At 39.5% G+C, this 24,798-nt stretch overlaps 1 protein-coding gene across 2 annotated transcripts in view; it reads right to left on the reverse strand.

Moving 5' to 3' along the window:
• The window catches only part of adgra3 (adhesion G protein-coupled receptor A3), a 28,833-nt gene extending 4,541 nt beyond the window's left edge, over positions 1 to 24,292 (reverse strand). Inside the window, exons 1-13 of one of the 2 annotated variants that reach the window (XM_028038655.1) lie at positions 23,335 to 24,292; positions 16,318 to 16,389; positions 9,739 to 9,810; positions 4,938 to 5,009; positions 4,791 to 4,862; positions 4,523 to 4,683; positions 3,471 to 3,684; positions 3,228 to 3,392; positions 1,517 to 1,718; positions 1,282 to 1,431; positions 574 to 732; positions 321 to 488; positions 12 to 219 (exon numbers count right to left, since the gene is read on the reverse strand). In XM_028038655.1, coding sequence (XP_027894456.1) covers positions 12 to 219; positions 321 to 488; positions 574 to 732; positions 1,282 to 1,431; positions 1,517 to 1,718; positions 3,228 to 3,392; positions 3,471 to 3,684; positions 4,523 to 4,683; positions 4,791 to 4,862; positions 4,938 to 5,009; positions 9,739 to 9,810; positions 16,318 to 16,389; positions 23,335 to 23,540 — 1,921 coding nt within the window. In that variant the 5' untranslated portion in view covers positions 23,541 to 24,292. Of the gene's footprint in view, positions 1 to 11; positions 220 to 320; positions 489 to 573; positions 733 to 1,281; positions 1,432 to 1,516; positions 1,719 to 3,227; positions 3,393 to 3,470; positions 3,685 to 4,522; positions 4,684 to 4,790; positions 4,863 to 4,937; positions 5,010 to 9,738; positions 9,811 to 16,317; positions 16,390 to 17,604; positions 17,624 to 23,334 lie in introns of those variants that run through there. The other variant, XM_028038656.1, reaches the window with a different exon arrangement.
• Positions 24,293 to 24,798: the final 506 nt, after the last annotated feature.

The following is a 24,798-nucleotide window of genomic DNA, read 5'->3' on the forward strand; positions in this document are numbered from 1 at the left end:
ACAGGACTTGCCCATCTTTGCCATGATGACAGGCGTGGCCACGCTCCTCTTCCTCCCTCCGTCAGCCAGAAGGGAGGTGTTCCAGGTGGAGGGGAAGAACTTGCCGTTGCGGAAGCCGAGCAGGTAGAGCTTGTAAACGTTATCGTCCGTCTGCCCAGGAGTAGCAGCCTGACTGAAGAGAGACCGCGGGAGCTGCAGCGAAGCCTCCACTATGGTGCTCTGTTTGGACACAAACATATTTTACAGAACGCGCCCCGTACTGGCCGTTTAGGACGCCCGATTGGACACAAACACTGTGGATATTTCTGCTGGAAGCTGACCTTGTAGAGGCCAGAGGCGAAGGAGCTGGTGGTGTTGCATTTGAACGTGAGCTGGCGATCGTGGCCTGGCAGCCGCTCCGGGCTGGGCCTCTGAAACAGTATGCAGGTCATGCCGTTCCAGTCGTTGACCCTGACCGTGTGGGCCTCCAGCGCAATGTTGGGGGACGTCTGAGAGGACGACAGGAAAAACTAAATGCTCGTCTCCATCAACAAAAACCTGGTGAACGTTTTAGTGCTCGCGAGTGAGGCCAACCAGGGAGAAAGCTTGCGCCGTGGACAGACGGTAGGCGGATATTTTCTGCAGGGATGCGATGATGCGGCTGCATGCCATGGCTTCACGCTGGGCCATCCACAGCACTCTCTCGTCAGCCAGCATCAGGTTGCTGGCCATGTTGACCATCACCTCACCCAGCTGGGAAAGTGAAGAGGAGAAACTATAAATCTCATCAAGAACACAATCAAACCTTTTCACTGTGACACAATCCATTCAAATAGTTCTACATCATTTAGTTGGGTTTTATATAATAGGCAAAAACAAAGTGGTGGATATGTGTGAAGTGTTATCAAAACGCTAACGAAATCCAGTACAATCGACTACCTTCAGAAGTCATCTAACAGGTAAATTGAGTCCCCTGTTCTTCCCACAGCATTATCATCCACAACTGTTCGAAGATACTCGGATGTTATGACAAGATTTATTTTCCATTTGGGATAAATAAAGTTTTTTTTTTAAATTGTCCAGTAAGACTGAGGCTAAGCTGTTGTTTATTTCCACTTCACAATGACGTACTACCATTTCAAATGTCTAAAGATGAGATGGAAAAAGTTCACAAGAGACTTGTCATGTCAAAACAGGCTCGACGTTAGAAAGTCTAACCAGCTTTTAAAAAGCTTTTCAGTGTTTTTGACCTCCAGCTGATTTACAGCAAACAGCTGCTTTGATCAAATCTTATCAACTTACATCTTTAAACTTCTCCACAAACTCGCCAAGCTTCTCAATCATTTCAGCCATGAAGATGATGTCCATCTTGTCTGACAGGTTGGCAGCATCGATCGTGTACACCAACAGGCTTTGAGCTTTGATTACAACATTGGTCTCGTTTAGAGGCATCTGTCAGAAACACAAAAAGAAAGTTTTTTTGTGTAAACAAAAAAACAAAAGAAAAGGGAAAGAAAAATAACAGTAGGATACAAACCTGGTTGATGACGTAGAGACCCCTGGTGACCTCTTTTTGAAACTGACACTGGGAGTAGTCGCCCTCTGTCCACAGCCCCTCGGGGCTGCAGTGACGCCATGCCTGTCGTTCTTCACTCAGGATGCCTGAATAAGAACGTGCGCTGGACGTCGGTAAGTTGCAGGGAAGGTAGGCTTTGATTCCTGCCAGAGTGCGGGGCCACCTGGATAAATTAAACTCTAGTCAAACTTATCTGTGTAACGTTTTCAATTTGCTCTTTCTAACCCTCATTTAAATTACATTTCAATGTGTGTATAATGCAATTGTCATTTTCACATTCAGCCACCAGGTGGCACTGCTGGCAAAGCAACAAAGATGAACTCATACAGCAACATGTCTATGCTTTGACATAAATGCATTCAAATGTATTATGAACTTGACTTGACTATTAAACTTGAACCTCGATTAATCAGTTTTTTTCTTAGCAGTAAATTCTTATTCTGAGCTTTCAATGAACCTGAACAGTTCCTTTCCAAGATGAACGACTACAACAGACACCTTTAATCATATTTAAAGCATTTCCTCATGCTTTTGTTAATTTTACTCTGGGCATCTTGATTAAATTAGACCACCATGTTTACAAATCTACAGATTTGGGACCGATTACATTTATTTAATATTCTTTAAAATGCAGTCTGTGATCTTGATCACTTTGAACACAGATTCAAATTCAAAAACCTGATCTAGAATCCAAAGGCAGTGAAATTCATCTTTGTGCTTTCTGGAGCTAAGAGTCAATGGGTTGGACAATAACTAGGAAAATCAGAAATAAAAAGTTAAGAAAAAAAAACATATAAAAAGAATAGTGTCTGGAAAATTACAGTCAGTTTTCTTTGTTCCAAACTTATCAAGGACTGGAAAATGATAAAAGCTACTTCTATACTTTTTATTACAACTCAAAGAATCACCTTCACTCCTCCAAACATTCTTCCTGTTTTTATGGACATTCAGGTTAATTTTTGCCTCATCTGACCATAATACTGAGTTCCAGAAGGGTTTTACCAGATCCATGTGGGAAACTAAATGTTTGAGTTAAGATTGAAGACACTGCTTTTTAAACGAGACGCTTTTTAATTTAAAATTGACTTCTTTGGGGACAGAGGCACTGAAGTTTACAAAAGAGCTGTGTGGTTGCTGGGTTGCTACCAAACATCTTAACCAATGTCTTTTCATCAGGAGTTCATTGTTTGTCTCCAAGCCCTTTGCCAAGTGGTGATGTTTCTGAATAACTTGTACTTCAATCTAAAGTTGATTAGCTCAAAGACTTTCCCCAATCTGTACAAATCTACAATTTTCCATCTTAGTTCTTCATTGAGCTCCTTGGACTTTCACATTGATCTTAGTATTAGCCAGTTCCAAGAGTGATTTTCATGCTGGTAAAAAGTTAAATTAAAAGACGCACAACTTACCAAAAATAAACATTTTTGATACAGTCCTGGTTGTCATGTTTGATTTTTTTTTTTTCCTAAAAATGTTTATCATTTTTGATAAGTTGGGTCCCATGATGGCTTGATTCATAACTGAAGCTGTAAATTGTATAATCATTTCTCCCTAAAATGGAACAGTTCAAATAATTCAGTAAAAGCCACAAAACTGTATTGGACAGATAATGCCATCTTTGTAGTTCAACATTAAATTCAAGTTTGTGACAGCGTGACTTTTCAATATCCACCTGAATTCTCCTTTGTTGTTGGAGATGCGTTCAGGAGCGCAGTACTTGGCAGAACTTTGCAGCACCACAATGTGCACAGCCCTGGTTGTGTTCCCCCGGCTGGTCCGGACACGACACTCCCAATTCCCCGTGAAACCAGGCTGGATGTTTGAGATGGTTAAGGCACTGATTGGAAAAATGGGAACGGAAATTAGATGTTCATTTGACTTACAAATGCTTGGCAAACGTGGCCGCGAGTCTTACCTGGCGATGAGGGAGCAGTTCTGCACAATGCGCTTCTCTATGAAAATGCCTTGAGTGGCATCTGGCTTGACCATGCGGCCGTTCTGGTACCAGAGGACCTGCATGTCCTCAGCCACGAGCGAAGCCTGACACTGGAACGGCAGGCTGTCCCCCTGGAAGACCACCTGACGCTGGGACGGAGTTAGCTGGAAGGAGGGCAGCTCCAGCGGAGCATCTGGAAAGAAGCAAGGAGCCGGCTAGTAAATCAGTGTGATATTTAAAGGCTTTCCACACATTTTTCATATCAACATAGCAGACAACTCCAGACTCTGTTTTTTTTTTAAGCATAAATGCAAAAGTCCACTATAAATTTACAGCAGATTCTTGCTGTATATGTGGAAAATGTAAGGAAGGGAGGAACGGTCGGACAAATGTGAACACATCTAAGGCTGAAAAACACCAAAATAATAATAAAAAAAAATGTCTTAGTTTGGGCAAACAAAAGACAAAAAGAATGAAAGGAAAATGAAGCTGAATTTGTGTGCATTTTAAAGCTACTTATAATTCATGTCAGGAAACGAGTTCCTTGCAAATCTGTGTCATGTTTTATAATCCCAGAAGGAGGCGAGAGCCAAACTGATAAGACATGAGCAGGTACAAACAAAGACAGCGCCGGCCTAGGCAGGCTACATCTTATCTGACGTGTCATTGCACAAGCCCCGCTTCCACAAATACACAAAGCAAACCATTTTGACAACAAAATCTGTGCCAATTAAACTGAAGAACTTGCAAGACTCATAACCAAGTTTATTAAAAACTGCATTTGAACTGTTCATAGGGTTGTTAGATGTCTAAGACCGCAGCCCTATAAACCCTACAATAAAGCTTTCATATAAATTTTTGTCATGACCCCTGATGGCAAAGACAAAAAGGCTTAAGATGCCAAGAAAAACAAATGGCACTCACGGATTGGCTGCTTTTAAAACAAAAGCCAACATCTTTATGGCCAGGCCAATGTGAGGGCATTTGAACAGAAAAGTCTGATTTTGTGTAGCTCCAGTTTGTGTCCTTACCGCATGTAAGGAGCTCTGGCCTCAGAGACGTTATGAGCTGACCCTGGAGTGACTGAGGGTATGAGCACTTTGTGTTCTTCACAGAAACATTACGGTCTTTGATCCAACGCAGCAGCCACAGAAGGTTACAGTCACAGAGCAGGTAAGGTGTCTGAAACTCTCTGTAATCAACAACGAGAATGATGTCTGTTACACGGCTTTTATTGGATCAATGCATGATGGCTAAATTGAGCAAAACATATGAGAATTATCTCCTTAGCATACTTACAACGCCTTCAGAGACACCAGCCTGTCAAACATTCCCTGAGCCAATGAGGAGAACATGTTTCCTGAAAGGATTCTGCAGAAAAACACAGCTGATGTCAGCCCTTCACCAATTATACTCATTATATTCAGGATAACACAAAGTACTTACAGTCGACTCAGGCTCTCCAGGCCCCTAAAGACGTCCCCGTTAAGACAGCTAATGCTGTTGTTGGACAGGTCCCTGTAAAACATGGAGAAAAGGGGAAAAAGAGAGCAATAAACAGATTTCTTTATAACAATATAAAGGGAAAGTTAGTGAAAGAAAAAGAAATTCCATTTAAAAAGTAAAAACACCAAGTCTAGCAGGCAGGTTGGGACAGGGATGTTTAGCATTCAGCAGACTTGTTAACAACTTCCAAGACGGTACTAGATAATGTCTGTGTGGGCCTGCAGGGGAATTCGAAACTTTAAAAGGTGAAGCGGCACGGTGGGTGGTGATTAATCATCTATGATTAATGTCAAACGCATCAAAAGTGTCTGTTTTCTTCAACTTTGGATGTGACGTGACACGACGTCTCAGGAAAACATCAGAGAGAAGTGTCCAACACACCTCACGGGAGGAATACCGGATGAATATCGAGATGAACAAACAAAGAAGATGGATGTTGCTGCTACTGTCAGTTAGCTATGTCTCTATCGTTTAGAACCTCGAGGAAAGTCAACATTCACCCACAATCACCTCCACGGCAACCTTTAGTACAGTCAGGGTGTGTGTGTGTGTGTGTGTGGGTGTGTGTGTGTGTGCGTGTGTGTGTGTGTAAAAAGCCCTCCTTCTTTTAAACTACCATTTACAAACAGCAGAATCATACTTAAAACATTTTGCGTGAAAGTACAAATTTAGAATATATCTTGTAGGCAAGGCAACTTTATTTGTACAGCACATTTCAGCAACATGGCAATTCAAAGCAAACTACTTCAGCAATACACAAGAGCACCAATTCCAAGTTATTCCTCAAATAAAGATTAAGTTTAAAAAATTCAAACAACTGTTCTATCACAAACACCAATGTGTGTGGTTTGTTGTCCATTGATTTATTAAATTGGTTTCAGTGTCACTTGCTCTTGGCAAATAAATAAAATAAACCTTAAATAGTCTTGTATAGAATTGTATTTCTTGTTGGCATTTAAAATCATTGCGTCTTGCAAAAACCTCTTCCAGCCCAATCACCTGCTGGAGGCGGGCACCGTCCCACCAACACCTCTGGCGACAACCACGGAGAAGATACAGAAAATAGAAGAAAAAGTTGCAAGAGACTAAATTTAAAACTGTAAAATGTAATAGTCTCGGGACCACGTTAATAAATAAATATTCCTCCAGTAATGATTGAATTTTAGAATTGTGCCAAGAAAAAAATGAAGAGATGATGCAAGAACAGCCATCTACCCAGCAGCTGAATTACACCTTGGAGTGCTTGAGAAGCATAAAGTTATACCTGGAAACTGGCTGGTCGTCATGTGCCAACTTCAAAGTGTTTATTATTTTTATTATTGGTGTTTGTCTTCAAGGTAGCAGGCGGGGAATTCACAGTGTGAGGTTATTAGTTCCACTTGACAGAGAATGAATAACAGCCTGTTGCTGGCTTGCCAATTTGAGCGAGTATTGTGCGCCGCGGTAAGGACAGAGCAGGGGATGGAAAAGTGGAGGTTTGAAAGAGAGGGGCTTTCCCCCTTCAGTTCTTTTTTTATTGCCTTGATTCATATTATAAAGAAAGTTAAACAAACTTCACACAAGACTGGAGATCATAGTTACCATAATCAGCCACTATGTTGGGAATCTTACTAAATGTGCAAACCAGACCGGGTTCCCAGAACATTTTAATCACTGCTTTTAGACGTTGCAATAAAGCAAATTAAGAGCATGAAGGATGGTTTCAGCAGAGGACATCAGCTGCTGCGTATGACATGCTGAGGAGAAGCAAAAATAGCCTAATGTGATTAGGTCTGAGCAGAGCCTGTTCAGCTGTTGGAGGAATGCACATTAAAAAGGGGCTGCAGCCAGAAGGATCCACTGCTGAGCAAAGTAAGGGTGTTAAAATGGATTCAAACATTTCAAACTGAGGAAACCGTATCAGCTGTGGGTAACGGAAGGTAAAAGACACAATCATGATGACAAGGAAGTACACCCATATTACCCCCTTGGGGGTATTTGGTTTGCAGTTTGTGTTTTTAATCTCATTTTAGTTTAATCTTAGTATGATAACATATTGAATTTATATACCTTCAATCTAGATTCAATACCTGGAAAAAAACCCAGACCATTTACACATCAGTTCACTTTTTGCCTTCCTTAATTTTAATTTTTAAATTATTGATGCTTAAGGCAGAAAAGGGGGAAAATGAGGAGAAAGACTTATCTTAGAAATGATAACCACTAAATTTTTGGGGTGCTAAGAATGTGTGATGTAATAGTTTAAACAGAATATAAGAGGAGTTAAAGAGTACTGAACAAAGTTTAGAAAAATCTGAAACTTGATAATTCCCTACTATTATTTGCAAATGCAGGGCATGTTTGGAAATCATTCTATCTATACTGTGTGCAGAAAAGCTGCAACCCAAAACCTCAGCAGCTTTTACTTTAAATCTCCTTTTCAATGGCCTTTGCCAACACACTCAAAGCAGAGGTAATTTTAATTAAAGAAATGCTGAAGGAGAGGGACAGATGGGGGAATTAAAAACCAGCTTAAGCCGAGAGAAAGAGCAAAAACATTATGAGCAAAATTTTCAAGCTTTTCCAAGACGTTCTGGACGGTATAAACTTTGGCAAACATCATGAACTACTTAGAAGCTGGGGAATTTTTCATCATTGCCAATTAAGTCCTTTAAATTTTTCCAAAAACTTGAAGATGCGTGTTCCAATTTTTGATTTTGATCCATCCTTGTAAATGAACTGAGACGTACTGAGGGTACGATTGAAAAGCCGTTATTTTTAGGTAAAAATCGGACTTCATTCTTAGCGAGCGCCTCCATGTAAGGTGTTGCATCTGCACAGCTAAACAACTAAACAACTAAACTAAACAAAACAAAAAGTTTCAGTTACTGCTGATCTGAGAGCAGAGCGTGAATATTGAGAAGAAGAATTGGACAGGAAATGAGAGCAAGTCTGAACCAGGGAGTCGACTGCCTTCATGTTGAGCTCTTTATTGTTCCACAGCAGCAGCCAAGCTAAAGTTTGTGTTGGCAGGCGCTGGCTACTATCTGATGAATCCAACTCAAGCTGTGTTCCACCTCAGTCTCATGCAACAGACTCAGATGTACAACTTTACACCCACGAGTCACAACGAGAACAGCTGCACGCCACCTAAGATTAGATTTCCACATTTGAATAAGATCCGGACATAAATACAGTCAAGTCCTCTTAACTTTATCAAAGACTGAACACCTCTGGAAGAAGGCCAAAGAAAACAAAAGGCTGGCAATAGACTTCTGCTTCATGATGCACCTTCATCCTGAAAAATTCCCATGCAGTCCATCACAAAGGGCAACTAAAAAGAAAAGGTGATTCACATGGGGTTCGTGCCCCACTTTTATTTAAAGAAAATTTTTTTTTATAGCATTTTTAAGATATCAGACTCTATAAATGGGGTTCAGATGCTTCTACAGTGGCCAAGCTTTAAAAATGAATGAATAATTAAAAAAAAGATGTCAAAGAGAGACAGTCTTAATACAGCAAAAGTTCTCCAATGTCATTGCCAGTTCTTTATCTCCAAAATGTGTTCTGGAAGGTGTGAGAATACATTTTCTATGCTTGTACAAATGAACCAATCACAGATTTTTAGGCTAATTTCTAATCACTCATTCTGTCCAACCCTTTCATACAGATTTGAGCAGATTCTGATTTGACAGACTGATCAAACATAAAATCAAATGGGGCGCGCTGTGGTGGCGTAGGGGATAGCGCGACCCATGTTTGGAGGCCTTGAGTCCTCGACACGGCCGTTGCGGGTTCGACTCCTGGACCCGACGATATTTTCCGCATGTCTTCCCCCTTCTCTTTCCCCTTTCCTGTCAGCCTACTGTCATATAAGGGACACTAGAGCCCACAAAAGACCCCCTGGAGGGGTAAAAAAAAAAAGTAAAATCAAAAGTCAATTCCTATGTGCTTCTCTGTAGCATGGTGAAGCCTCAAGTCTCCAGGCTTTATGATGAAAACAGTGAGGTGTCCATGTCACTATATGACATGGATTACTCACACTTTAAATTTTAAGAGCAACTCATTCTTATAAATTCTCATCTTTATGGAAATGGACCAGGGAATGAATGTTATTTTTCCAGTGAGTAAATTTATAAGTCCATTTGATGATGGAACTGCAAAGATTCAAAAAAAACATTCACTTTTGCAGCAAACAACATATTTTAGGGGGAACCAGTTTGTTTGATTCAAACCAGATAATAGAAACAATTTGATTTGCAAGTAGCTGGAAACATCTAGAACAGGCAGGAAAGGATTCAAGTTGTGGTGTAATGAGTTACAGACAGCTTTTGCATTAAAAACATTGGGTAACGATCACCGGTCTGCAGGAGGCCGAGTGGTCGCATCATTCAACAGCTTGGAATGTGATGTTTATGCGTTCACAAGGGGGGGTGTCATACCAGGGTATGACAATAATTTTGATTATAGTCTGAATTTCAGCATCCTGCAATTTTAATTATTTACATACCCAGACCATCACTGGTCTGTGTGCCATACACACTATGTGCCAATCAGGCCTCCTTCTTAGTGCTTAACTCTTATTTTCCCTAAGTCTGACTTTAGGGAAAATAAAAAATATACAAAATATTTTCTTTAAGATAGGATAAAATTCTCAAAAGCTTTAAAGGTTTAAAGTCTGATCAGCTCAAATGTGGAGTACACAGTACAAAACATTTGACTAACTAGTCAACAAAGTAACAGCATATGCTCCGATACTCACAGTTTCTTTAGAGTTTTCAATCCCAGGAAAGCTCCCGGCTCAATATGACTGATCAAGTTGTTCCGCAAGTCCCTGTAGAGAGAAAGAAAAAAATGTTCCCCCCCCATTAGGTTGGAAGGAGTAGAAACAGCAATGACATACAGTACAGACCAAACGTTTGGACACACCTTTTAATTCAATGAGTTTCCTTTATTTTCATGACTATTGACATTGTAGATTCACACTGAAGGCATCAAAACTATGAATAACACATGTGGAAATATGCACTAAACAAAAAAGTGTAAAACAACTGAAAATACCCCTTATATTCTAGTTTCTTCAAAGTAGCAACCTTTTGCTATGATTACTACTTTGCACACACTCTGCATTTTCTTGATGAGCTTCAAAAGGTAGTCACCTGAAATGGTTTTCACTTCATAGGTGTGCCCTGTCAGGTTAATAAGTGGGATTTCTTGCCTTATAAATAGTCATGAAAATAAAGAAAACCCATTGAATTAGAAGGTGTGTCCAAACATTTGGTCTGTACTGTAGTTAGTTAATCATTTAAGTAAATCGCTTCAACAAGATCATAAATGAACTCCTTACAACTGCTCAAATACTGATTCTGATATTCTGAGAGACCCAGCTACAGACTACAGCTGCTCCCAGTGGTAAACAAAAAAAAGAAAGGAAAAGAAAGCACCTTGTTGCCACAGTTATTTTATAGAAATCGTGGCGGGCAAAACAAAAAAAGCACTTTAATCTGATTCTGAACAAATCACTGTCATTGATTTCTACCATTTACTGACTAAACTGAAAATTTAACAACAGCTGTGTTGAGGCAAGGAGTCCCAGCTGAACAGGTCACCACACACACACACAAGCACAGCTGCAATGACCAATAAGGACTGGGTTTCCCTGCTTCTTAATTGTTAATCTCTTAATTTGACAGCAAAATCCCACGGTTATTATTTGATTAAATAGGATCACAACGCATCAACAAACTATACAATACTTTGCATTTCATTTCACTTTTCAAACAACAATTTTGTATATATTCCATCTAACAAAAATTATCTGGCCCTATAATGAAATCTTTGTACAGCAGGATGGGTGAAAATAGATGTAATGACCGTTTTGTTGTTGCACTTTTTTCCTTTGACTGATTGAAGCTAAAAACCAAAAAGAAAAAAGTTATTACACAACAGTAATATCAATAATTCTTGACCAAAAAACTCTATAATACTAGGATCTAATTAAGTTCCAGAGCTTTCTTTTGACATTTTCAAAACGTGTCAACCACAGTTTCATGGTTTTTACAGACATTAGCAGACAGTTAGGAGGTCAGGTCATAAAATTCGAAGGGAAATGAGTTCAGACCAATCTTGGAAAATTCATACTTAAAGGGTGCAGAAACAGATGCCTATAATTAAAGGAGAGCAGGAAAAAAAAAAGTTTTGCACTTTAATCCAGCAGCAACCAGACCTTCCTCCAAACTCAAACGCTTATCATCACTACACAACTGTTGTCATGACCCGACCCTCAAAGTCGTACTCTGGCTCTCTCTCTCTCTCTTTTTTTCTCTCTCACACACACACACGCCCACACACACACACCTGCTTCTCCCGGGGTTCAAAGGACTGAGGTCACAGAATTCCCGCGGCGCTCACCTGCGCCAGCACTGCCTCGTCACTCATTAAAGCGGAGGTAGAAGAGGCTCTCTACTCGCCACCTGAACCCACACAATACACCGCTGGGTAACTCTGCCCGTTTGATGTCGACGGGCTGTCAACTACATGTGGGTTCCAGACCACAAACGAGCGGTAGACAAAAACATCTATTGCTCGAGAAAACTTTTGATGTGAGCAAGCAGAGATGGTCTTCCCACAAAGAGGTGCTGAGTGAGAAATGAGACGAGGGGATGAAGAAATTGCTAATATTTTTTAGAAGATCCTCGTAGCCAAGTCAGAACCAGTTTTAGATTAGAGCCATTGTAAAAGGACATTTTGAAAGAAGTTGCTGTTCTGTTTACTTTGCATTTGTTGCAATTTTAAGGAATCTGAAATACACATAAAATTAAATCAGATACAACAAACCAAAAAAATGCAAATGAACTCGGATTTAAAAATTTTTTTTTTTTAAATGAGGTTAAGAAAAACTATGTTGAACCACTCCTAACTGCACTCTTGATTTTTCAAAGACTGAAGACTGCCCATGACCTGGCACCTTTTAAGCCTATTTGCACAGAGAAAATGCAGCTTTTCTGGACATTCTCGCTTTGAAACAGCTGGCAGAGCATTAAAGCTGTGTTTCAAAAGTGTTTTTGAACTATCTCCATACATAATAGTATTTCAGCAACTGCTATAGGTTTTTAACTGTGTTCCTCTCATTAAAATAATGTTTTACTGACAAAAAGATGACCTGAAGCTCATTTCTTTAAATCAGTGTCTTGGCACGGTAACGATCTACAGCATGCGTGTTGATGCACAAAATTCAGTTGTTACACATCAGGTCGCTTTTATGCAATTGTTCACTTCATTCCGATTAGAAAAGAAGGACAAGAGTCTAAGACTCTCAGAGTTATATATCCAAGTAGACAGAGCCAGTTTAAGCCTCCAATTAAAAAGGAAAACTGTAAATGTATCAATAAGTCAAATTTCTAACCTCTGGAAAGTAGATTTCTAGAGTCATGAGGGTCACATATGGTAATGTTACCCTATGTTTAATTTTAAATAAAAATTTAGATTTACTGTGACAATGCACCAATATGAAAAATTTTGGGTTGATTTGATATCAGATATTAATACTGCCGTTAATTGTCAATAGCCAATATTTTGTGTGATAACACTGCATAATATCAGGAAAACATCTGATGTGTGATAATGTTGGTAAATGTTGCTATGGGTTGTGATAAACAGATAGCTAAATTATATTATTTATAAATTGTTATTTTATTTATTGATTAAGACTCTTAAGTACACCCAGACAAAAAGCTGTTTTTTTCCCCATCCTATATATACAAATTAAAATGTTGGGCCAAAAATTGGCAGCAACATTGGATCATATTTCTTTTATGTTTTGTGAAAAGTCATAAAAAGATTATTCCACAGCGCATGCTAATATCGTGACAATGATACAGTATGAGATGTGATATTTTCTCTCTCATCTGGGCATCCATCACTCTATGACCTTTGACCTTTCGGACAACGTCTTTTGTGTCCGATGGGAACGGCTGTTCCCTTGGGCCTCTGTCCAACAGCTAAATATAACATTAGCCTGTAAATATAAGCTTGTAACACTTGGAATATTATAGCTAATAATTATTGCGCTCCACACAATTATTTTTGAAACTGATGTGACTATAAATATGTCATATATTGTGCAGTCTGAATGCAGAATACCATTCGGGATATTTAGCAGCTCTACTCTATGATTTACTATCTGAACCTGTTGTGTTTTTTAAAGCTGAACAGTATCACAATATTCCCACAGATTAAACACTTTTTCTGTCAAAGTAAAATATATACGGAAAACTCCATCAATGTATTATTTACAGCAACACAAATTGCCTTTTCTTTCAGGGTCCTTCTCATCCATCTAATAATCTGTCCTCAATAGCATTGCTTCCAGAGAGTCCGGGGGCAACAGAGGGGATTCTGAGTGGTTTATAAAAACAAGCAGTGACATCTTTGGCCCCCAGCAGAAACAGGGGCCTCTAGAGTTACTTTTCAATTTCATGCAGAGAGCGGTGCAGACAGAAATCAATTCTCCACTCCTCTCTGTCTCAGTCTGCATTTAGTCACTCTAAATGAGGGAGCACTTCGTTGTAGACACGAAAAAAAGGAAAAAAAACAGAGGGTGAAAGTGAAGAGACCCACCACTCTCAGACAAAGTGATGGAGTTTTAGATTTTAGGCAGGAGTGCCGTTTCGGAGCATGCTCAGTGTGAATGTGTGTGTGGGAATCTCACGGCTGTTACCTCTGCCCTCGGCTTGGCCTCATTATAATCACAAAAGCAAGCAAACCATCGAGCAGGCTCAGTTCTCTGTCTGCAGATGGACTGCAGTAGGTTGGCTGGGAGGGGGTTGCAATGAGACAAAGACGGGCTGAATAGCTGGCAAACATCACATACGAGAGCCTACAAGGCTTTCCTTAAGAAAGATCAAAGATTTTTATTTCACACATTTGGAGCAGATCTTCCGTTTTATCCTCAAGGTCTGAGCTTTGAAAACTAACCACTCGCCCCCAGGAGAGCCGTTCGGCTACACAGGAAATAATCAAGGCCGCTCTGTAAATATGCGATTCAGGAGGAACAAATAATGAGCAAGAATTTGGAAGAATATGACTTATGGAATTTATAGTGCTCATAGTGAAAGTCTCTCTAAAACAGGGAGAACAGCAGTCAGTTTTTGCTCGTTTTCTTGGCAGCCTGAGCTTAAAGCGAGGAGGATTGTGCACTTAAAATTCCATATCAATGCGCTCATGTGTTATTGTAGCCTTGGGTAAAAGTGGGGCCATTAATGGTCTGGTTATTTTATCTGCATGAAGCCATTCCCGAGTGATAAATCACTGGTGGCCCATATGCTCAGGCCCGGAGCCACGTTCTGAATCTCTGTGTAGGAAGAGTACGGATTGTAACATTCCAGGCCGCAGCAGCAGAGTCGGATGATGTTTCTCAATCAGTAAAGGGAGCCAAGAGAAAAACCAACAGATATGTCAGAAACCACGCTGCGTTGGTTTAGGTCTTATATGAGTCTCTTGGGGAAGCCAAGAAAGCAAATGGAGCATTGCAGCAACAAATTTTATGAATACCAACCGCAATGCATTGCATAGTTGTGAAGTGGAAAGAAAATGATGCATGGTTTTCAAAAATATTTATCAGAACAATTTTCAGTCTTTCAGAGTCTCCTGTAAACTTCATCCCAATATTTTTCGCAAAATAGTCCAAGTCCAAGCTCCGTCAACCTGAGCTGTGGATCTCTGCTGCTCCCCCAGAGTTAACTGTGGCCCTGTTGGCTGCTTCAACCAGTCCCTCCAGGAAGTTCAATGTTGCGATCGCAACTGTGAATGCAAATTCAACAATCATTCACAAATTTTGCACAAATTGCTATTTTCACCTGTCATCACAACTTTCCCGCAAATCTGACCAATCACCTTCATGTTGGTGAAGGTTCTTAAATAAGAGATGAAAGCATGTGTTCCACTAAATGGTAACATTTAGTGTTAAACTTCATGTTAGTGTTACTAACATGAAGTTTAGTAACACTTCATGTTACTAAACGGTAAAAGCCATCCGCAAACAATGTTTTTTGTTTGAGAAAACCATTTTAAGTTGTTCTGTAAAATTTGTGCATAAAGTTCATGCTACCTTGAATGGCCAATGTAGAAATTATTCTTTTGCACTTTGACTAATCCTCAGGGCACCCACTTCCCATTATCAAATAATGGAATCCCAGGAATATCCAAGCAGCTGTTTGTCAAGAGCTTGTCACCAGGCAGACAACACTTCCTATAATTAGCCCCTTTCTACTACGACCTCCAGTCTTCCAGAATAGACAGACAGCCCTGACTGACTGAACCTCAGAGCTGCTGGGTGCTTCATATTTTTTGGGTCTTTCATATTCCATTGGCAGGATCCCAGCTTGTGTTTTGTGAATCCCTCCATTCTGCATGCCAAAGCTTTTCTTGTGGAGGGATGGGTTACTTTTGCTGATGCGCTTTTGGATGAAATTTAAGGTTTTGACAATAAAAATGTGTTATCTGTTGGGTAAGGTTTAAAAATGCTTTCCACAAAAAGTCTTAAGTTTTCTGGAAAAATCACCTTAAATCATCTTAAACAAATATGTTAAAAAATACATTTTAGGAACAGAAATGACAGGTTTCACATCAACATTTCTAAACAAAACTAAATTACTTCTTATCACCTCACATTCAGGTCAAGTATATGTTGTTGTACTGTACCATTCTTTATTATTTCCCACTTTACTTTTACATCTTCTCTTTCACTTTAAAATCTAACCTTTTGGCTATGTTCAAGTGCCCTACATGATTAAGAACCAGTTTAAAAAGCGGTTGCCATGTGAGCAGCCTCCACTGATTGCATTAGGCTGAATACGATTGCTTCATGAATAAGCAAAGATTAAGATTAGACATAAAAATTCTCATTTTAGGATGGAGTGTGTAGACATGTTCTCACTGGAGCCGTTACGCTGTCTGACGGCTCAAATATAAAACTCTTGTAAACACAACATCTAGTTTAATTTGCTAGTAAATATTACAAACAAGACACCATGCTGCTATTTTAGTAGCAGACTCCCTTTACTATTTTCAGTATGTGCCTGCAGGCAAGTTCTACAAAAACGATGGGTTTAAATTTGCAAAAAACTTTCCGTCATATCTTTTACATGGTTTAAAGTTCCTTAATGAGATGCTAGCGAAGATGCAGAAGTGGCTGCATTGAGCACATATTGAAACACACTGAAAGTAAACCAACTGTGATCTTTAGTTGGAGTCCATTACTACAACTATTCTGCTTTGCAGAGACATTCAAAAAGCAGATTATGATTCAAGTGAATTAATTTTACTCGGCAGCCGTACTTACAACTTTTCCAACGTAGACAATCCAGAGAAGGCTCCATTTCTCAGTTCCTGAATCTTGTTGTTGTTTAGAATTCTGCAGAGACAACAAAGATGAAAATTACTAAGCAAGAAAGGCAATTAAAACACAGCTGACTTTGGAAAAAAGGATGCAACTCTCAGATGTGCGTTCCTGGTATATTGTGCTGCAAGAATTTCAGTCAAAATAATCACACATAATGTTCAACTCATTAGCTGCAGGAAAACAAATGTTTCCTCTGAGCCAACCGGACACAGACAGTGAATGTGTGTATGAAAGTGGATTCAAAAGGGATGCAATGTCTTTTATCAAATGGTGGAAGGATGGCTGCCTTTATCATGCTCATTTGAACACATTACATCATGTAGAACATCGACTGTTCCATGTGATATGTAACCACTAGGATGTAACAATGAAATCTCACATTGCTAAGGCATCACAATATTTATTGAGCTCTGGCTAGTTGCAGTCAACATGGCTTCACCTCAATGTAGCTGTAAAACATTTCTCTACTATTCTTAAGTCATTTTGGGCTTCCAGTACGAATGACAGATAGCGACGGTGACAAACTGAACAAATCTTTTACTGTAGCGTTACTTGTTCATTACACCCCAAGTAAGGACTAAATACCTCTTAATTTTATTTAATTTCCAACTAAGAGGAAATCTTTTTTTTTTAAATCTACACGTTTTTTTGGATGACTAACTGGATTCTACAAAATAATTTGCTTCAGCAATGCTGATGTACAACAAACCAAACTTTGTGTTCTGTTCAGTCTCTTTTGAAACTTCACCCTGAAGGGTGTTAAAAACCAATAGGCCAGAAATCCACAGCAGGGATTTGTGGTCAGTTTGTTTCTGGCCTGCAGGGAGGGAACATGCTGGTTAGTGACATGCATGTCAGCTGCACCCGCAACCTGAGGCAATCCTGGAGCTATTACAGGGTGTTGAAGGGGTTTCATTACCGGGGTTGGACAGAGGAGACTTGATGAAGGTTTTCTATTTTTCTCCGTGGGAACAAACATAGAATTTGACTGTTAAATCCACCAACATTTGACAGTAGTATGTATTGATTCTCTTGACATCTACAAAACTCAAATGAAAATAAATTGATGAAAGCCGTTTAATATTACCAAACGTCTTTCTTTAATCTTCAAAGAAAGAAGTAAAAAAAATAAAATAAAGGGAAAAAAAAGTCCAGGAACTAGATTATGTTATTCTAATCAAAGATCAAGTGGACATGTAATGTCTGGTGATTCCGAAGTTTCTTTACGTTTAATAACGGGAGATTTCCAAAAAGTCATGCGGCCTTGTGTTGGCTTCTGTCCATCTCCACCCGTTAAGTCTTTGCACGCCACCTTATCCAACACTGTTCCTCATGACAGGGTAGTGACAACAGAATGCTGGGCTCTGCTTTCACTGCAGAAAGAAGAAAGTCTTTATGGCAAGTCTCGTGTCTGATTTTTATCAATAAAGCACAGTAAAAAATAAAACTAAAAAAAATACCACCCATTTGACTCTCAGAATCTGTGGAAAGGAAGTCTGCACTCTATTCATCTACTTCTCTACGGACCTGTCTCTGCACGCCAGCCTGACGTCTCCAGACTCTGTTCATAGTGAAAGGAAGTTTTTTCCAGGTCAGCCCTCTAACAGCAGAGAAGAGTCTTCAGGCATTTATATTAAGTAAAACATGCTTGTTCTTATGCCAAGAAAAATCTGCTAAATGATCCTGTCGACACTCACATCCTGTGTTTCCTTCTACAGATTTTGTCCATCTTAATGATGTTTATCAAAGATATTATCTTTAAATGTGCAATTTCCCCTACAGATTAATATGGCCTGGATTTTATCTTAGCTTAAAGCCTAAGATAAGTGCAAATAAACGTCCCAATTGGTTTTACATAACATAATTTATGGTTTTGGTGACATCTATAAGTAGAAAGCAATTAAAAATTCATGCAACATTTTCTTCATTCTTTTGATGTATAAATGTCCACAAGTATGAGTGTCTGTTGCATCTTCAGATTCAGCAGATTTTCAAAATACTTCCAGCTGCATTTCAGCTTAAGGTTTAGAGTTAATACACGACATATATATAAATATTTAGAAATTGTTCTTGATCCCTTGCAATATCTTTACTCCTTTAATGCGACATTAAATGTCAAGTCAATATCCAACTATTCACATAATCCAAACTGTTGGATTATGTGACTTTTGACCTGTTCAGATCCAAAAAGCTGAAAATGGCTGGGCACATTCAAATAAAGACACATTTGATTGGGAATATATCTGCAAAAACAAGCTATAAATGAGAAGCAAATACAATTGCCTATCATATTTAACATCTGTGTAAAAAAATAAAATTATATAATACACTAACATTAAAAAGAGATGATCAGATATGATCGAGAACCTAGGATCTGAAATTTGAGCCAGACCAACATTAAGTGACTAGTGACTAAAAGAGCAGCTTTTGAACACAAGCTACAAAGTGGGATGAAACAAATATATTTATTAAAACTTCCCATCTCTAGTTTATCACAACTAAAACTGTGATGAACAAGAATAAACTAGAACTCTAGGGCACTATATTAAAAGGACTATTGATTTACCTCAGTTAGGGCCTGGTTAAAAAAAAATAAAAAATTCTGTTAAATTACAAAACTGTATCATCTTCTTTTAAATATATAAAAAATAACCTAAAAGTTAGATTCGCATTTCGGTTTTGAGGGGGGGGAAAAAAAAAAACTGATGCAAAATATACAATTGTAAGCCAACTAAAGTCTGGACACTGGATGAATCTGCTTTCAAAGGGGCAGGACGGAGAGAATGACGACCCTGCGAAATAAAAGCTCAGTTGGTCTGAAAACTGAATGGATATGCAGCTGTCAGGGCCTCGTCTTCAGGACTTTTTGGCTTTCCATTGCAAACCCTGCAAAACCACTTAAGAACACCACAAGGGGACATTCCATTAGTGTGCACCAAAAGCATGGCAGAAACGCTCCTACAAAACAAATACGAGACTGAAAGCGCCTGTGTTCCCTTTGCACAAATACTTCAAAGACATTTGGAACAACGAAGCAAATCAAAGAGATCACGGACATGAAGAACGGTCCGACTCTACACAGATCTGAGTACTGTCAGTTTTATAGGTGAACTACGTGGAACCCAAAAAGAAACAGTTGTTATCCCCAGTTTGGACAGTGAAACCAGTTAGTTTATAGCACCCTGATGAGCCATTGAGCTAAGCACACATTTCCCAGGGATGTTTCTCACATAAATCCTGCACTGCTCTGCAGGAGATAAAACCAGGAGCACTTATTCACAAAAATCTAACCCGGTTGCTCTAGGGGAAGAGATCTTGAATACACAAAACCAGTCCTGAAAAGAAATATAAGCTGGATCAGTCAGTTCCTGTGTGAGAGGTTATGGAGGGTGAAATAAGAACTCCTGCGCACACACCTGCCCACTCAAACTTTTCGACTCTCAAGAGCTAAAGGCCAAATTGGAGCACTCGTAACTTAGCAGAGGGCCTCCTCTGGCATGGGTGGACAGACCAGCTGTAAACACATTTGTGTCATTTCCTCTCGGATTACTAAGGCGGTCGAGTTCAGGGAATGCATTACTCAGGTTTTTCTCTATGTTTTGTCTCTGATTCCAAAGCTGAACTGCAGTCAACAACTTCACACACCAAATGTCAGGGTAAAGCCACTCCATCAGTCCTTTACGTTGAGCACCTTTGCAACTGCACAGGTACAAACTCGCACGGATAGATTTGCAGGTTTTGTGGCACAACTCAAGAAGAAGTCTGCTGGTTGTTTGTTAAAAGTGGAACGCCTGATAAGTGAAAACAGGAAATCGTCTGTGAGATGTGTGCCCACGGCTAATGAACGGGTCTCTGTTTACACCAAGAATGTAAGCTCTGAGGCGGGGTTCATGCTTCCCAGTCGCCTCAACTGAGAAGGTTTTGAGACATAAATTTTTACCTTCTTTACGGTCAGGCCTCTCTACGGTGAGTCAAAGCAGAGATTTCTGTGACTGAGCTCACTGACGGCAAAGATAAAATCTGTCGTTCAAAAGGTGATGCCAAATGCACAGCAGCTTAGCAGAAAAAAACAAGAACTGTTGGTTTCCTATCCATTTATGCACAGTTAATCCCAAAGCAATTCCAAATATCTAAAGAACGGGAAGCACCGCCCCAATTCATCACATAGGTAGTAAAATTGGTCTCAAATCCATAGAACGCTGCATCAATAACCTCATTTTATAATCGGCAAAATAATCTCCCACTTAAATTTATTCATGTTTTTTTAAATGACTAATCAAAAATTAGCAAGAGTATGAAATTAAGACTTAATTGAGCATTTATCAACAAATGATTTTTTTTCTTGGTCAATGATCAAATCACTGTGTTTCCCAGATCTGTGGAAACAATAATTAAAATGAAGCGTCTTTTTGAACAACAAAATCTCCCAATTTCCAACATGATAGTCAATGGTTTGCAAAATACATCACCTAGAGCTCCACAAGATATAGTGCCATAATCGACATCAATACCACGTCTGCAACTTTTAAAACTGGAATATACTTCAGGCATACTGTATAAATATTTATGGCCAAATAAAAAGTTAAAAATTAATGTATATTTTTAATGGTTATGATACTAAAGTTCACAAAAAGCGGTGGGGATATTGTCATGATGGAGGAAAAAAGTTAAGGATACTAGAGTTTTTTTTAGATCAGATTATATTTTGGTAAATTTACCAAGTTACAAGAAAAGAAAGCAAAATGAGATGGTATTTTACAAAACAATAGTTTACCAAAAAAAAGGCACATGCTAAAGTCAAGGCTTAATTTTAAATTATGTCTACACAATACTCAACAATAATTTTCTAGTGTCTAGAAAATAAAAAACTACATAGTGAGTTTATATCCACAGACAAAGTGAAAAAAGCTTCATAGTGTGAGACAGAAAAGCAACGACAGACCATTTTCAAGGTTTCCACGACAGCCTTGACTTTTATGCACAGTTCAAACACACAGCGGTACCCAGGCCACAGTCAAGCATGGTAAACCAGGAACTCTACACGTCAATCTGTTTCCATAGTAACTAGATGATTAAATTTACTTAGGTAAACACGAGTAAAAAGAACAAGATATTTGAGCTGCACTGAAGTTCAGGAGCTTGACGTGAGTTGAAATTTTGAATTAAAGAAAACCATTTCTGGTGGAATGAAGCACCAACAACAGCAAATCTAGGCTCCCAATACACAAAACGGTGTCCTACAATAAAGTCAGATTGTTTCCTAGAAATAAAAGTTTACAAAATGTACTCAATGCAAACACAAGCAGCACTTTGAGGTGACTTGTTAATGAATGTTTAACACTGTTAAACACCAAAGAAAACCCTCGTGGCAGCGACAGAGGAAGGTAGTCACACTGAAAAAGTATAAAGTCTGTGTTATAGACAGGCCAGGTGTTCAGCTCCACCCAGGTTCACACCAGAGTGAGCCTATTCCAGCTTATGTTCGGTTCCAGGGGAAGGAAAAAGTGGCTTCAGGCACCAGTCTAATTGGTAAGTGTCAGTGTTCCTGCAAAAACATTAATTCACTGCTTCTGTGCAGAATTAAAAATCTACAATGTGTGTACGCTGGTTACACACAACAAAGATCACTTAGCAGCAATTAGAAAAAGTCATCTAAGAAATCCTGACTGGTTCTATCAACTTATTTGGAATCCATGAAATGCAACACAAAACCATAAAATGAGTTCAAATACCAATATATATGAAGTGTGTACAGTGTGTATTTTAAGCCCACAGCCAATAAAATATCATGGAAAATGAAAGTAAAAACAAGACTTAGTACTGCTCTAAAGGAGTATAAGCATGCTGCTTACTCAGGTGTGTGCTGTCAAGAGCTAAATCTGAAAAATAATCCTATCATAGACTGAGTCACATCCTGATGTAAAATCCCCACAAGGCTTAATTCATGACTTGTAAGCTCTTGTAAATGCCTCATAGATGGGGTGTCACATGAATTCAGTAGCATGACTGGAGAGACAGTAGGTTGATGAAAAGTTTTTGCACTACCTGAATTTCTTCATATCTTCTGTTTTCAATCCATTTATTGAGATTTGATGAGACAGAGACAAAATAGTGCATATTTGTGTAGCGGACATAAAACAATACATGGTTGTCAGTGTTTTATACTAAGAAATCTCCTCTGCATCAATAGTTTGAAGAACCAATTACTGCAATTATAGCTGAAAGTCTTTTTGATGAATGTCTCTAGCAGGTTTACACATCTAGAGGCTGAAATGTTTGCCAACCATTTGTGTAAGAGAGATGGAGTTCGGTCAAATTGGATGGAATGGCATTTCAACTCTGAACCACGCATTCTCGATTGAATTTTGATCTGACCTTTGACTTGGCCATTCGAAGACTGATATGTACCAATCTAAACTTATCACGCCCGCTTGAATGTTTGGTGCCGTTGTCCCTTTGGAAGGTGAATCTATCAACTGTTTTAAATGTACTTTTAGGCTTTTAAAAGTTTAATACATTTTTCCCCATTAACCAACTTTCCCTTGGCATTCTTCATAAGAGCCAAACTTGTGACATGCAGAGCTAATAGTTGTTCTGGGACTCTTCCCAGAATAATGTTCTTTTACAACTTTAGCACTTTACCATCTACGGTGTTCCCTCTTTTTTCATGATGTTTTTTACTCACTAAAGGTTCTCTAATAAACCCTACGACCATGACAGAGCAGCTGCATTCACACTGAAATTAAATTGCACACAGGTGAACCGTATTTACTAATTAGTTTGCTCATGGAGAAGGCTGGATGCACTCGTTACATTTGAAAGTGTTAACAGTGAAAGAGGCTGACAAAGCCACACTTTTACCATTTTAATTGTAAAAAGTGTGTCGATAACATGTTTTACAGATCAACAACGACTGTAACAGAAGTGTGTGGGTGTTTTACAGTGACTGAAACTCACAGTATGACTGTTCTGTTGGGGAAGGAGTCCGCAGGCAACACCTGATGGAGCTCCATGTTGCTGCAGACCACCTTCCTGTCGGATGCCGGGCTTTTCCCTCCGCTCTTCGGCCCTTCGTCGGAGGTTTTGCAGGCGAACGGCACCGCGGAGCCACGGAGGCCACTCAGCAGCAAAACCACTACCAACTGCAGCCAGTCCAGCCTCATTTCTTTTTTCTTTAACCCCCCACACACGACTAGTGGAAACCCGGCTGGTGCATTTGGTAACGAGGAGGAATGCTCTGGTACTAAACAGGGCGGAGGAGCAGCTCGGACGGGGCTAACAATACAGAAACCTCAGCCTGTGTGTTGTTTGGCTCCAACGAGCCTTCCTGCTCCATTTCCCGCAAGGTTTTCCCTCTTCGCTCGACGCTGCTCCAATCCGACAGAGGTGTGCTTCTTTGTTTGAAGGGAGGGGGGCAGCCTCATTTATAATTCCCATCCCATCCTGGTGTGGCGGTCATTTTATTTTGACTGTAAAAAGCCAGACAACCTGGTAAAAGGAACATTCTCGCACGTTAGAGCTCCTCTTTGTTACCCATACAGCCTGTGTTCAGGTCAGAGTGCTGTCTTTTCCAGGGGAAGCAGCTGAACACACATTCCAGGTTATCCACTCAGGAAATGTCTTCGTGGTTCTAAAAAAAAAAACAACAAAAAAAAAACTCGCATCAACTTCCAAGCGGTTTGGTTAGCTTTCTAATCAGCGTTTACTTTGAACAACAGGAAAATAATCCGACAGCAGACTTGGACAAGTTCTTTAGCTCCGGGATAGTTTTAAGGAAAAAACAAAACGCTAAAAAAAACTGCTTTTAAAACAAAGTCAAGTCGATATAATTGTTTGAAATGAGTCGCCCACACAAAGTTCGGTTCTTATCTCTTCTTCGTCCTGTCTCGGTGTACCACTGTGATCAATCACAGTCAGATTCCAAACTATATCCGGTCGGCCTTTCAGAGTAAAAGCAGGAGTGGAACTAGATTGTGCTTTACAAATAAGCTTCCGGTGCAAATATTCGTAACAAATTTTGATTTCAATTCAATTAAAAAAAAAAGAGAAGTTTCTCGTTAAATTTGTACGGAAAAGGATTAGGGCCACAGGGGGGGGGAGAAAAAAGTCAGATTTCTGACTTTAAACTCAGAATTCTTTTCTCTTTTTTTCGGTGGCCCTAATTCTCTTCCGTAAATTTGTAATACAAGACTGATGAAAAATTACACCACCCAGAATAGCCGCAAAAAATCTGGCTGTTAAATGGTTTGCACTTTTATAGCGCTTTACCAGGTTCCCAAAGCCCTTGACACTACATTCAGTCATTCACACGCTGATGTTTGTAGGCTACTGGATCGTAACCACAGTAGCCCTGGGGCAGTCTGACAAAGATCAGTCTGCCATTCACTGGGGCCACCGGGGCCTTTAACAGTGCAGGGACCA

Source organism: Xiphophorus couchianus, chromosome 14 (assembly GCF_001444195.1).
Source record: "Xiphophorus couchianus chromosome 14, X_couchianus-1.0, whole genome shotgun sequence".
Classification (NCBI taxonomy): domain Eukaryota; kingdom Metazoa; phylum Chordata; class Actinopteri; order Cyprinodontiformes; family Poeciliidae; genus Xiphophorus; species Xiphophorus couchianus.